We start from the raw sequence: 15,181 nt of genomic DNA on the forward strand, positions 1-15,181 counted from the left end.
GCCTTAGTCTCTAGTCTCCTAATCGTCCTGGTTGCTCTTCTCTGCACTTTTTCTAGAGTCGCAGCATGTTTTTTTATAGTGTGGTGAGCAAAACTGGAGGTTCGTTCTCCGAGCTTGTGGGTTGGTTTCTGAACTTTTCATTACGAGGCTAGGTAACATCTTCAGCAGAGTTGAGGGCATCCCCTAAACTTCGCTGAGATGTTACATAGCCTGGTAAGGAAATGTTCAGAAACCAACCCAACAGGCTCGGAGAACGAACCTTCACCCTCATTCATAGCATCTCTCATGCTCTCTACAGCATCTTTTGAGCAAGATATCAGATCCTGCACTTAATCGAGCTGGGCTGATCCCCAATAGCTAATCAGACTCAGACCTAGATAATATATGGATGGGGGATTACAAATCCCATAATGAGGGTAGACTGGCAAAATAAAAAGACTTCTGAAAGACTATTGTGAAGCAGTTTTGTATTTTGTTTTGATGAATATCAAACAGTTGATGAATATCACAACATTTTGATGAATATCAAACAGTGATGGAAATAATACTCTTACTTCTGCTTTATTTAATTTTTTTACACTGCTTCTGGGAGAACTGCTACAAACACTAAATACAGTTATATTAGGGCTGTGCACGTCAGAACAAGACACCAGGAGAGTTTTCCCCCAAATGCCATCACTCTGCTAAACAACTAATTCCCCCAACACTGTCGAATTAACCACTAAGACTCTGTTACTATTCTCATCTTTCCTATTACTTACCTCTTCCCACTTACGGCTATATCCATGTTGCTTGTATCTTTACAACTTATATTTTTATTGTTTCCTAATATGATTTGATTGCTTATTAGTATCCTATGACTATCACTGTGCTGTACCTTACGATTCTTGACAAATATATTTTATTTTTTCTTTAAGTAAACTGAGAGCATATGCACCAAAGAAAATTCCTTGTGTGTCCAATCACACTTGGTGAATAAAGAATTCTATTCTATTTCTATTCCTCCATTCCCTACATTCAGGCTGGAGGATTATGCAAGACTTCCACAGAAACGATCCACTTTCAGGGCACGGGGTTGAAGGGAGACAAACGTCTCACACAAGGGTTTGTCTAATTTATTAAAAATTGCAAGCATGCTCAAAAATTACACAAGGGCTTGTCTAATTTACAAAAAATTGCAAGCACGCTCAAAAATTACTCCGCCTTCTTTTCAAACCCGTGGCGATCACATCCCCTTAATTTCTTCAGCCGCTCAGAAATGGGGGATTTGCCCGCCAAAAAATGCCAACCGACGACTTCACTTTACTGCAGAATCCGGGGCACTCTCCAAATAGACGGGATTTTACAAAACGAAAGCGGGAGAAAAGAATGGACCCCCATGGAACCCCGGTCTAAGAGGCTGCCGGCCAATCACAATGGTCGAATGAAAGGAAACTAAAGATTCCATTAGATGTAGCGCCGCCTATCTCGACCAATTAGCAATTGCCGAAAGAACTAACGAGAGAAGGGAAAGAAATAGAAAAGGGGCGAAGGGGGCGTAGCTCTTTTCCCATTGGAAGAAAAGATGATTAAAATACTAACTAGGTTCTCTTACAGAATCTACTAGAAAGGAGAGAAGAGGTTGAAAGCTGGTGAACGTGGCCGGTCGGGGGTTGTAGTTCCGTGGTCTTATCGAGGCGTGGAGGATCCTTTCTTACAAACTCCCTGGAACTGCTAAACGCGGCGGCACTCTCTTTGTCTAACGGAGTTTCCTAGCAGTTGCTTGTGTGAGCCCTCGGTGTAGCTTCTTTGGGGTAAGTCTGTAGTAGGATGGCGTCTATGGGTACCGAGAAGTAGTAGTTTGTGTGACCCTTGATGCGAAACTGGGTTATGCGCCAACCATCTTCCACAACTGAGTATTCTCCGGTTGTGTTTTCCTAGAGCCTCCATTATCCCCTGCTGGCACAGGTGGGGCACATCTGTCTCTTATTTTAATTCAGGAGTTCAATGCCGCTTACAGAACACTTCCCCCTCCCTCTCTTTATTCTCCACGACAACCACCTTGTGAGGTAGGTTGGGCTGAGGGACCAATTGGCCCCAAATCCCGCCAGTTAGGTGAACGTTGGTTTCTTTACTACCAGTATGATACCTTACTTCAGGGCTCTTCAAACCTGACGGCTTTAAGACTTGTGGACTTCAACTCCCAGAATTCCTCTTCCAGTCATGTTAGCTCAGGAATTCTGGGAGTTGAAGTCTACAAGTCTTAAACTTGCCAAGTTTGAAGACCCTTGCCTTAGATACTATAGTGTGGTTTGAAGGCATATATATTTATACTCTAGATAGCATAGGGTTTTTTTCTGCTTGGTTCTGACATTAGCAGTTAGGAAGCTAAGAGATATTCTTTTCTACCTCTTCTCCGCTTTTTCCTGGAATTAGGGAGATACTTCCTAACAGTGAGAACAAATAACCAGTGGAACAGCTTGCCTTCAGAAGTTGTAGGTGCTTCTTCACTGGACATTTTAAAGAAGAGACTGGGCAGCCACCTATCTGAAATGGTATAGGGTCTCCTGCTTGAGCAGGGGGTTGGACTAGAAGACCTCCAAGGTCCCGTCCAGTTCTATTCTGAAACTGAGGACATTTTGGAGGGATGGAACATCTAAGATGGAACTCTCCCTCCTACCCGTAGCTATTTTCTCTCTTCTTTTTCCTCATGCAGCTTACTTTCTGGTGGATCTGCTGCAGCTGTGCTTGCTAAAACTGCCTCGGGCTCTTGTGGAAACAGAGACCTCACACATTCAACTTTGCTTACTGTGAATTTCGGACGGCATGGCTACTGGGAACATTGGGAAGAAGCTGCAGTCAGAAATAACCTGCTTTGTGTGTTCGGAGTACCTCATACAACCGGTGACTCTTGAGTGCGGGCACAACTTCTGCCATGCCTGCATTGTGAAGTGCTGGGCACAGGTTTCCGATGGGACCTCTTGCCCTTGGTGCAGAGTAGCAGTTCCTCGGTTGAATTTTAAGCCAAACGGACAGCTAGCTAATGCCGTCCAGTTAATCAGGCAACTGAGTGATCAGGCAAAGCAGATGGCAAGGAGGAGCAAAACCTGTCAGGGACATGAGCCAGCCACGTCTTTCTGCAAAGATGATCTTGTCCCCATTTGCATACAATGTGATGGATCCCAGGAACACGAGGCTCATAATGTTATCTCCGTGGCACAAGCTGTTGAGGAGTATAAGGTGGGGGATTCAAAAAAAAATGCACTGTCAGCGTTCCAACTAACAAACTCCAAACCAATAAACTCGGAGACAAGCATTTTCTCAAAGTCCCATTTTATTAGAGTTGTCCTATTGGCACAACCCGAATCTGAGAGTTCCGGGTTTTCCCTTCTCAATAAAACAGAGGTCTTCAAACTCAACAGCTTTAAGACTTGTGGACTTCAACTCCCAGAATTCTTCCTCCAGTCATATTAGCTCAGGAATTCTGTGAGTTGAAGTCCACAAGTCTTAAACATGCAGAGTTTGAAGACCCTTGCAATAGAAAGTCAAAGATCCATCCCCAGCACCCACCAGTCCCATCACATGGCCCAATCAAACATGTCCCAACTAGGGACATTCCTTGAGTCACTCCAGGTGCAGTGTAACATGTCCTTGACTTCTAGAAAAGAATGTTGAGTCTAATCTTGCACCTCTCTCTGAAATCCCCGCTCCCATTTTCCCAGGCACAAAATATGGCAGCCTCGAAGCTTTGAAATAAAATATGGCTTCTAAGACTGACATATACATTGGTTTCATAATAATATCAGTAGCCTTCAGGAACTTGAGTAGAGAATTTGGATATGGAATAAGAGAGCAAGACAGCATTTAGAAAAAAAGTGCCTCTACTGCTTTAAAACTCATCAGCCAGCTGTCCGCTTGCATGTTACTTCTTGCATTGGCTTCCATTTGTTTGTTTCTCTTTCAGGGTCAAGTTTTAAGTTGCATTGAGAGTCTAAGGAAGGAGAAAGAAGTGATTATGGAGCATCTCTCAGACACAGATAAACAAAGTCAAGACCTGATTGTAGGTATTGCTACTACTGAGAAGTGAATAATCATGATATCCTGTTTTCAGTACTATCATAAGATATACATGTGGTCTCAGGACTGAACCGTGGGGCCCTTGATGCTCTCTGAAGTTGTTTGTTTGCTTGCAAACAACTTGTATCCTACTAGCTTACATCAGTAGTGTCAGATTATGTTATTGTTACTTAGTTGGGTAATGAAGCATCTGCAAGCAAACAACCATTACTGGGTTCTTTTTAGCAAAGCAATATCTCTCAGTATATTGGCTGGAGTGAAAGAGATCTTCAAGTGACTGAACCCAGGTGTAATGATTAAACATAAGAATCAAGGATTTTCTGCTTCAGTCTTATCTTTGGTGCTAAAGGCAGAGTATTCCCAAGCTAGTAGTTCCTTGTTACCTTTTCAATATAGGTAAATAAGCTAAAATAAGCAGGTTTTGATTCCTCAATATCTTGTGTGAACAAGACCATCAAGTCAGCAGGTTAGACGTGCACAGAAGCTGAGTGTTATCAAACTGGACTGCGTAGTTAGAACATTGTATGAACCCAGCCAATGATTGTTCTGTTGCAAGCGTCGTCCATTATTTTTAAGAATTAATAGATATGCTCACCTTCCTCTCAAAATCCTTTTTTCTGCAGCAACTAGTAGAAGCGGAGGAAAAGAAAGTGGTGGATGGATTCAATCATCTGCATCAACTTGTATTAGAACAAAGCACCTTTTGGCTTAGTAAGGTTGAAGAAGTAAAGATGGAGATCACGTTGAAAACCAATGATCAGATGGCTGTAATCTCCAAGGAGCTGTTTGTTCTTGATTACATCATCCAGGACTTGGTTGAGAAATGTGATCAGCCAGTCTTGGAATTCCTAGAGGTAAGAAATTTGGGACAGTAGGAGAGGGAGTTCTTGGACTCATTTTTCATGCTGGTTTGTTCCCTGATTATGGAATGAAAGTGATGCTAGTTAAATGTTGTTGCCGTTGTTACTGAGCTGGGAGAAGTGGCTTTCATGATAGAATACATCAACAATGAAGGACCCTGTCCCAAAGATGCTTTTTAAAGAGGCAACTGGACTTCGGACATTTTAAAAGACATTTTGCTTTTTATCCAAGAAACTTCTTTAGTTTCTTGGATGAGAAGCGAAACATCTTTGAAGAAAAATCAGAAAGTCCAGATGCCTCTTGAAAAAAACGCTTTTGGGACAATCGTGACTTGGATGACTGAGAATCTTCATCGACAAATGAAGGACCCCACTTTTAAAAAGAGGAATTTGATATATGGGGGCTCATTCATTCATCCATCTTGGTAAGCACACACAGAATTTTGGGAATATGTTGTGCGTACTTTTACAAAATGGTAGCCCAAGTGAGATGAGTGCATAAGAAAGCAGGATATGAAGCAGGAAGCTTGGTAGATACCAATGAAGATATCTACAGACATGTGGTATCTTCAGGCAGCATGTTTAGCACACCTCCCTTGCTTTGAAGCTAGAGTCTTCACTTTTGGTAGAGTCTTACTCTCTAAACAATGGACCTAAGTCCAGTCTTTGGCATCTGCAGGTAAGATTATACATCTGGGCAATGGCTTCCAGTGTTTAATTGGTAATAAATTAGATGGGCCAAATGGCTTGACCCATTCTTCCAAGAAGCATTGATAAGACGCATGTCTGAAAGAGAAGATTCTATGCAGACCTATACATTCAATTGCATCTCCAGGGACTCTGCTAAATAGCAAGAAAGCATATTGTAACCAGATATTTATTCTACACCTAGGAATCATTTAGTTCTACATTTAGTCCACAGAATAAGTTCAAAAACATACCTAATATTAAATTGTTTGGGTATATTTAAGAAAATGGATTCACCTTCCTATATTTGATTTATGACCACAACTGAGCCCAAAATTTGCTGCTAAACAAGACAGTTAAGTGAATTTTGCCCTGTTTTATGACTTTTCTTAAGTGAACCACTACAGTTAATGACATGATTTTGCTTATCAGAAAGTTGCAAAAGGTGATCATGCAACTGTCATAAATACATGCCAGTTACCAAGAGACTGAATTTTGATCACTTGACCACAAGAATACTGCAAAAATCATCAGTGTGAAAAATGGACAAAGGTCACTCTTTTTCAGTGCCGTTATAGCTTTTAATGGTCACTCAATGTATGGTTGTAAGTCAAGGACTACTTGTATTACTGTCTTACTCACTTGAATATTCAGGCTTCAGCCTGAAGATAACAGGACAGAATCAGTGAGTTCTTTCTCTAGTTCCCAGTTGGTGTAACCCAATTTGCAGAATATGTTTAACCTATTTTTTCCCAATAACTTTTTATTTTACTTTTTAAAGTTTGAATATTGCCTTTCAAAATCTGGTTTCTCTAAAATGGCCACTGGATTTCCCTAGTCTTTATGGATGAAGAGTTTCAGTGTATTCATGTCCAAACTTTAAAGTATGCCTTTAGAATCTTAGATATGGAATCTGGGCATTGCTAAATATATATTGCTGAACTACAGTTCCTAGCAGTCTTTGTATGCTTAATGATGAGAGATATTGGTTGCTCTAGCCGTAACAACATTTAAAAGGCTTTTTAGTTATTAGCCCTGCTTTTAGAAGGATTTTGGACAAGTGAGTACTGATGGTTTCTTATTTTTTAATTTTAGAATGTCAGAAGCATCTTGGAATGGTAAGCTGATCTCCTTGAAATGGCCAGGTCAATATTTATTTTGTATGTGGATGGATGGATGGATGGATTGATGGATACATATTGAAAGCTGCCTGGTTTTCTGATATACAAAAAAATGACATACTTCATTTTAATATACCAATTCATCTACATGGGATTATAATAAGCAAGTGCAACCAATTTTGCTTACTTTGGAAATTGGGGTGACAATGATTTGAAGTTAAATGGTTTGGCTGAGACAGAGGATATGTTGTTTTCAAAGAAAAGTAGTGTGAATCAGAGTTGGATAGAAGCCTTGATACATATCACTATATAGCTTGGTGTTCGAGTTATAGGCATCACAAAGATTAATTAAACTTATTGACTGAATAGTGCATTAAATGTTCATGATTACATGAATAATGGTGCTCAATTAACATTTGCAAAGGCAACAATACCATAGTTACAAGTGGAATAGAAATTTGTATTTTTGCTCTTATTTTGGCCCATTTTTGCGTATGGCTGTGATGGCTATTGAAAGTTGGGATGGCATTTGGTTTCCTAAAACTTGTAGCCCATTTTTTTTCCTGGTTTCTGCACTCTATTATTGAATTTTGGCTCCCAACTGATTCTTACAATATTTATCATCATATGTAGGGAAAAGTCAGGTTGACTGATCTGGTTTAGCAGCTCTTGTAAGATGTCACTTTTCATGAAGCCCCAGATGTACCTATGAAAATCCACCAAAATTCAGGATTACAAGATCTGGATTTGGGAATAATTGTATTTAATGCAGTATGGTTTCCCCAGTTGTGGCTTCTTTTCCTGCTTTATTTCTTCTATGCATCAAGGAAATGTAGAGAGAGAAACTCTTCTGTCTCTCTGGAGAAATTTCTGGATTGGACATACTAAAATGAGATCTGTCTTCTAAGTCTAACTCTAGTTTGTCCCTCACTTTTAAAGAAAGCTTCTGAGAATTACAGGCTGGATTGACAATTGACTATGGTCTATTTTTCTACAGCTATAGGAGAAGAAGAACTTTGAAAATCCAGTGGTTTTCCACCAGAGATTAAACATGAAATTTGGGGATTGCAGAACTTCAGTGCTTTTCTGCCTGGTGCTGTGAAGCAATTTGAGGGTAAGGGAAGGGCTTTGCATCATACTTTTAACTCGATGCCACAATTGGAAAGTCAATCATAGTTTACAAAATGGACTATAGGTATTACTCCCTAGGCTATTGTCCAGTTCATATCTTTCCTCATTAACAATAATCTCAAAACAGTCCATTTCCTCTTGTTTGGGGATGAGACCATCTGTGGGAAGGGAGGAGCCTGTGTTGATTGAAGCAGAGAGGGAAGAGCTTAGAGCCTCTTCCACTGGTCTCATTCTGAATAATTAATTTACTTTTTTGGTCCTTTGATGTAGGGAAACTTGTGTTTGTTGGGGAAGGAGAAAGTAAACCATTCTGATAGCACTGATAATGTTATATAGTTTGGGTAGTGAAACGTCTACAAGAAAACAACCAAGCTCACAGAGCACCAAGGACCTCTCATTTCAAACCTGAGTCACCACTATTGTCCTTTATTGGAAAAAAGTTTTTGCTTATTGGCCTAAAACATGCCTCATTTAAAGCAACCAAAGCGCTATGAAGATGTGCATTAATCAATTCTCCATAGGAATGCACCGCCATTTCTAGAGATTGTCCAAAAAAGAATGTCCAAGGTATCTTTGAAATCAAATTTAGCAATGTCCTATGGTAGGTCTGGATTTGTCTTGTTCTTCCTTTTTTATATTTTAAATATTCAGTTTTAGATTCATCCAAAAGTGGTGCCATTATAAAGAGGAGAAATTTTCCCAAAACAACCACCCAAGTGTTTTTAAACAAAGAAAAAAAAAAAGTTTCCCAAAAGATGCAAAGTCACCAAACAATCCAGATAGACTATTTCATTTAGCACTTTTTCTCTTCTTCCATTTCTTTTCTGGGGTTGCTATTAAATCACAAAATTCCAATTATAGTATGTCTTTTGAAGTCTTATTAATGTTCAAATGGCTCTTTAAAATTCTAGGCAGTCTGCTCCTTATTTTCAATTTCTATTTCAATTTTTTTTCCTCTCCCTTCCCACTCACAGCAAAAAAGAAAAATTTTCTTTAAATATTTAGAAATCCATATCCCTTTGGCATTAGCATAGTCTTTAGCATTTAGCATACCTTCAATGCGGGTTTCCGATTTCTCTCAAAGCTGTTCCGTTTGGAAGGAGAGTGAAAAGAAAAAAAGTTTTCCCTTTGATATCCATTTGCTGCTTACTCAGTCTGGGAGCAATGTGTCTTTAGTAGGTGTTAAATACCAGGATACTTTCACTGTTCCTTTGTCCCGGTCAGCAAAATCAGTTTCATTTCTTCACAAACCCCTCCAGCACATTCCTTTTCCCGGCTGGGCTCTTCTAAATGGCGGCCATGAGACCGCCATTCAGTTGCCATCGGAGAGGGAGATTTAGCCGGCTAGGGAAGAGAGATGCGATGTCTCTCGTCCCTGCCAGAACCCCCCAGTCTTCACCACCTTCTACAAAGGTGGCTTAGCCCCGAAGCCAAATGGCTCGAGGTACTCAGGCAGTGAACAAGATGTCACTTTTCATGAAGCCCCAGATGTACCTATGAAAATCCACCAAAATTCAGGATTACAAGATCTGGATTTGGGAATAATTGTATTTAATGCAGTATGGTTTCCCCAGTTGTGGCTTCTTTTCCTGCTTTATTTCTTCTATGCATCAAGGAAATGTAGAGAGAGAAACTCTTCTGTCTCTCTGGAGAAATTTCTGGATTGGACATACTAAAATGAGATCTGTCTTCTAAGTCTAACTCTAGTTTGTCCCTCACTTTTAAAGAAAGCTTCTGAGAATTACAGGCTGGATTGACAATTGACTATGGTCTATTTTTCTACAGCTATAAGGAGAAGAAGAACTTTGAAAATCCAGTGGTTTTTCCACCAGAGATTAAACATGAAATTTGGGGATTGCAGAACTTCAGTGCTTTTCTGCCTGGTGCTGTGAAGCAATTTGAGGGTAAGGGAAGGGCTTTGTCATACTTTAACTCGATGCCACAATTGGAAAGTCAATCATAGTTTACAAAATGGACTATAGGTACTCCCTAGGCTATTGTCCAGTTCATATCTTTCCTCATTAACAATAATCTCAAAACAGTCCATTTCCTCTTGTTTGGGGATGAGACCATCTGTGGGAAGGGAGGAGCCTGTGTTGATTGAAGCAGAGAGGGAAGAGCTTAGAGCCTCTTCCACTGGTCTCATTCTGAATAATTAATTTACTTTTTTGGTCCTTTGATGTAGGGAAACTTGTGTTTGTTGGGGAAGGAGAAAGTAAACCATTCCGATAGCACTGATAATGTTATCTAGTTTGGGTAGTGAAACATCTGCAAGAAAACAACCAAGCTCACAGAGCACCAAGGACCTCTCATTTCAAACCTGAGTCACCACTATTGTCCTTTATTGGAAAAAAAGTTCTGCTTATTGGCTAAAACGTGCCTCATTTAAATCAACCAAAGAGCTATGAAGATGTGACATACATTAATTAAGCATGCAATCAACTATAGCAGGGGTGTCAAACTTGCATCGTCATGGTGTTATCACGTGATGTATCGCAACTTCCCCCCCTTCGTTACAGCAGGCGTGGGCATGGCCAGCATGTGACACATCCAGCCCATGGGCTGTGAGTTTGACAGCCACTATAATACACTGCTCAAAAAAATAAAGGGAACACAAAAATAAGACATCCTAGATCTGAATGAATGAAGTATTCTTATTAAATACTTTGTTCATTACATAGTTGAATGTGCTGACAACAAAGTCACACAAAAATTATCAATGGAAATCAAATTTAGCAACCCATGGAGGTCTGGATTTGGAGTTACACAAAATTAAAGTGGAAAAAAACACTACAGGCTGATCCAACTTTGATGTAATGTCCTTAAAACAAGTCAAAATGAGGCTCAGTAATGTCTGTGGCCTCCACGTGTCTATATGACCTCCCTACAACACTGGGCATGCTCGTGATGAGGTGGCGGATGGTCTCCTGAGGGATCTCCTCCCACACCTGGATTAAAGCATCCCCCAACTCCTGGACAGTCTGTGGTGCAACGTGGCATTGGTGGATGGAGCGAGACATGATGTCCCAGATGTGCTCAATTGGATTCAGGTCTGGGGAAAGGGCGGGACAGTCCATAGCATCAATGCCTTCATCTTGCAGAAACTGCTGACACACTCCAGCCACATGAGGTCTAGCATTGTTGTGCATTAAGAGGAACCCAGGGCCAACCGCCCCAGCATGTGGTCTCACAAGGGGGTCTGAGGATCTCATCTCGGTACCTAATGGTAGGCTACCTCTGGCGAGCATATGGAGGGCTGTGCGGCCCCCTAAAGAAATGCCACCCCACACCATTACTGACCCACTGCCAAAACGGTCATACTGGAGGGTGTTGCAGGCAGCAGAACATTCTCCATGGCGTCTCCAGACCCTGCACGTCTGTCACATGTGCTCAGTGTGAACCTGCTTTCATCTGTGAAGAGCACCACCAGTGACGAATTTGCCAATCTTGGTGTTCTCTGGCAAATGCCAAACGTCCTGCACGGTGTTGGGCTGTAAGCACAACCCCCACCTGTGGACGCCGGGCCCTCATACCACCCTCATGGAGTCTGTTTCTGACCGTTTGAGCAGCCACATGCACATTTGTGACCCACTGGAGGTCATTTTGCAGTGCTCTGGCAGTGCTCCTCCTACCCCTCCTTGCACAAAGATGGAGGTAGCAATCCTGATGCTGGGTTTTTGCCCTCCTACAGTCTCCTCCACATCTCCTGATGTACTGGCCTGTCTCCTGGTAGCACCTCCATGCTCTGGACACTACGCTGACAGACACAGCAAACCTTCTTGCCACAGCTCGCATTGATGTGTCATCCTGGATGAGCTGCACTACCTGAGCCACTTGTGTGGGTTGTAGACTCCATCTCATGCTATCACTAGACTGAAAGCACCGCCAGCATTCAAAAGTGACCAAACCATAAGCCAAAAAGAATAGGAACTGAGGAAGTGGTCTGTGGTCACCACCTGCAGAACCACTCCTTTATTGGGGATGTCTTGCTAACTGCCTATGCTTTCCTCCTGTTGTCTATTCCATTTGCACAACAGCACATGAAATTGTCAATCAGTGTTGCTACCTAAGTGGACAGTTTGATTTCACAGAAGTGTGATTGACTTGGAGTTACATTGTGTTGTTTAAGTGTTCCCTTTATTTTTCTGAGCAGTGTATATACTGGGCTTCCAGTATATTAGCTGCTTGCTGAGAAGCCCTGGTCAAAAAAAAAAAAAAGCAGAATGTGCCTTATGCTCCTTTGGCTCATAACATTATACAATGTCTACCCCTTTATGTTTGTAAATTACAGCATGGCAGCAAATGTTTTTCATTCAATAGGTTTGATGGTTTTTCTGGGTGACCTTCTCATTACTTATCCCATCAGGTCAGCATGGCAGCTCTATTATCTTTGAGATATGATCAGTGAACATAAACAATGTGGTTTACTGGGCCACTGGTCCCTTTCTGATTCTTCACTGTGTTGCTGCTCAAGATCATTTTGGCTTTTTGTGAATGTTTTGTTACAGGAACACTTTAAGCTATTGGAGGGGGAAGGCATCTGATAGGATTGGTAGCTAATGCAGCTCATATGTATGGAATGGGGCAGCAACTTTTAGTACCACACTGGTGTGGCCAGTGTGAGATAGTAGTGAAGATGCTGGACTCAAACAGGTCCATAGAAGGTCGCTGAATGATTTGGATCAGTGTTACTTTTTCACTGTCTGCCCAACTTATTGTGAGGGGTAATTTTATAGCTGGAAATAAAAACCCAACAACCAGCAGAGGCAGTATATACTGTGCTGCCCTAGGATACAAATCTAATACATGTTTTTCTTATTCATTTCCAAGAAACCCTGGAATCCGGATATCAGCTGAAGAAACAAAATGGTACATATCTGGGGTTTGTAGACATCAAATGGACATTAAGGGGGTAGTGCCCATTTTTCTTGTAGACAGTTGAGGCTATTTTAATACAACTTTTAGAAAGTGGCATTATGGGTTTTTAAAAGAGACCTTGGAGGTCTTCTAGTCCACCTCCCTGCTCAAGCAGGAGACTATATCATTTCTAACAAGTGGTTGTGTTGTCTCTTCTTGAAAGCCTCCAGTGATAAAGCACTGAATGGAGAGGCTGACTGCCACTAAAGGTTTAATATGTTCTTTTCAAGAAGAGGGCAAGGGGAAGGATTTATTGAAAAGGGAGTTGGCAAAAAGACCATTACTGGAGAGTAAGGGAAAAACCTGATTCCAATTTTGGGGTGATAAAAGTTTTTAAGAAAGGATTCCCAGGAGGACATGGAATACAACAGAAACCGGTGCATAACTATTGAATTATGGGTTATGTATGGCCCAGGTTTATTCTGTTGGTGACTTTTTAAGATGTTATTTGATTTCACTATACTATTCATTGAATGTTGTTTATAGAGAAGCCCTCCAAGGATTTTCTCCCAAGAATTGCAAACTGGTTTGTCCATAAGGGATTACAAATCTCACAAAATACTGAAGTTTGCTGTGGAGAAGGAAGACCTATCACATTAAAATACAAACCATCAATCTTCTGAAATACTACCTGGTGGCAGCCTTTGAACATTTGTGGATTCACTTGCTTGGGAAAAGAGCAGGTGTGCCAAAACACTAAGATAAGAGACAGGGAGTATGAGGTAGACAAGAGAGTGAAGACTGAGATAAAATACATGTGCCTTAAGTTGAGTTCAGGTCCTAGTTATAATAATTGTTTTCTTGCCAACACTGCAAAATGCTTTGCCATTGTTTTCCTTCTGGATGTGTTATTGACTTCGCAGTTTAGTCTTCAACCCTGAGATTTCATGGTGTTCTCCTAGCACTAGCAGATTTAACCCTGCTTAATTCTGCCACTATTTTTTTTTTTGAGAAGCAACCTCTAAATCTTCCAAATCTATGTTCTTTCATGCCTGCAGTTGGGCTTAGTTTTTTTTTACCCTTTTCTCTTGCAGAAAATACCACTTTAGAGCCAGACCCAAGTCAAGAGAAACGCTTGAGGCTAGAGGAGACCTGTCAAGATCTATGAAAGATTTGGAAGGCAGATGACTTCTGAGGAGTCACAGTAGGGTGTCTGCAATGTAGATTTTCAAGAGCTTTGGTAAAGGAAAAGGCCTTGTTTGGAATGAAAGGCTGGTGCAATTTCCAGCTGGAAAAATCAAGGAAATACAACTGTGTGTTAATTCTCAGGGAAATCTTTTAAATCTATTCACCTTCTCCAGAACTTCATTTTCTAGAGGCCTTTTATCCCTTCTCCTTATTTCCACTTCTCTTTCCACCTTTTCTTCTTCAAGGCCAAGCAGCCTCTGATCTTCCTTCAAAGCATCTGTGTGTGGAGGAGGTTAAAAAAGGTCATGATAGCAGCCATGACTGTACAATTGAAGGCCCATTCCTTTTTGTGTGTGCGCTCAGTGTGACCCATGTAAAAAAGGATGGGACTCCCAATTCTATGGTTGTGGCTGCCATCTTCCCTTTTTGACCCCTCTTGCAAATGCCCCTGCTTTCATTTCAGCTTCCTTCCCTAAACAGGTTTATTCATGGAGATGTTGCAGCTAAATGTGGCCTGAATAAAATTATAGATTTGGATCTGGGCATCTCTTACATGTTCCTTGATGGGATCCCTCATCAATGAAGAGTTTCTCAAAAGATTCCTTGTTAAGGGAGAGCATCCTGACATGGAGAAAGGAAATGATTTCACTTGCAGTCAACTCAAGTGAAAAATGGGACACAGTAGTTCTTTTAAAATGTACTAATTTGTCTTGGATGTTCCTTTTCGAAAAACCTTGATCTTTATTTGTTTTTAGTATGGCTTTAATAAACTGTATTGTAAACTGAAAATAAACTATACACTACCTAACACATAATTATAATGGATTGCAAATAAGGTATAATCATTGGTATTTCCTAGATCCACTGTTGTGGGAATCACTGTTGTGGTGAGCAGATATTTCAATGGCTTTGGGAAATGCAGTATTAATTATTTGGAGACATAAAGATATCAGGTTGGAATGGACCTTGAAGGTTTGCTAGTCCAACCATCCCCCCATGGTAGAACTTTTCATAACCATCCTGGAAAAATAGCTGTTCAGCCTTTGAAAATCTGTAGTGACAGAATAACAGAATGGCAGAATAATATATTTGGAAGTGACTTTGGAGGTTTTCTAGTCCAATCCCCTGCTCAAGCAGGAAACCCTATACAATTTCAGATAAATGGCTGTCCAATCTCTTCTTAAAAACCTCCAGTGATAGAGCATCCACAACTTCTGGAGGCAAGTTGTTCCACTGATGGTTATGTCAGGGAATTCCTTAACGGTTCTAGGTTGCTTCTCT

The 15,181-nt window shown here is 40.9% G+C and overlaps 1 protein-coding gene across 1 annotated transcript; it reads left to right on the forward strand.

The window, feature by feature from the left end:
- Positions 1-1,549: 1,549 nt before the first annotated feature.
- Positions 1,550-14,715, forward strand: LOC113449065 (zinc finger protein RFP-like). The gene is made up of 8 exons (XM_087923333.1): positions 1,550-1,793; positions 2,696-3,219; positions 3,944-4,039; positions 4,680-4,910; positions 6,699-6,721; positions 9,641-9,759; positions 12,686-12,724; positions 13,807-14,715. Exons 2-8 carry the CDS (start codon positions 2,806-2,808, stop codon positions 13,878-13,880), a joined length of 996 nt encoding a protein of 331 aa, XP_087779459.1. The 5' UTR covers positions 1,550-1,793; positions 2,696-2,805; the 3' UTR covers positions 13,881-14,715.
- The last annotated feature ends 466 nt before the right edge of the window (positions 14,716-15,181 follow it).

Source organism: Pseudonaja textilis, chromosome 2 (assembly GCF_049901715.1).
Source record: "Pseudonaja textilis isolate UNSWEBS1 chromosome 2, rPseTex1.2, whole genome shotgun sequence".
Classification (NCBI taxonomy): Eukaryota; Metazoa; Chordata; class Lepidosauria; order Squamata; family Elapidae; genus Pseudonaja; species Pseudonaja textilis.

Excerpts from the sequence above, each read along its gene's own strand:
- LOC113449065 (XM_087923333.1), top strand. The coding sequence starts at position 2,806 with ATGGCTACTGGGAACATTGGGAAGAAGCTGCAGTCAGAAATAACCTGC. Across the intron at positions 4,911-6,698 it reads CAGTCTTGGAATTCCTAGAG|AATGTCAGAAGCATCTTGGA; the intron begins GTAAGAAATTTG and ends TTTTAATTTTAG. Across the intron at positions 12,725-13,806 it reads TCAGCTGAAGAAACAAAATG|AAAATACCACTTTAGAGCCA; the intron begins GTACATATCTGG and ends TTTCTCTTGCAG.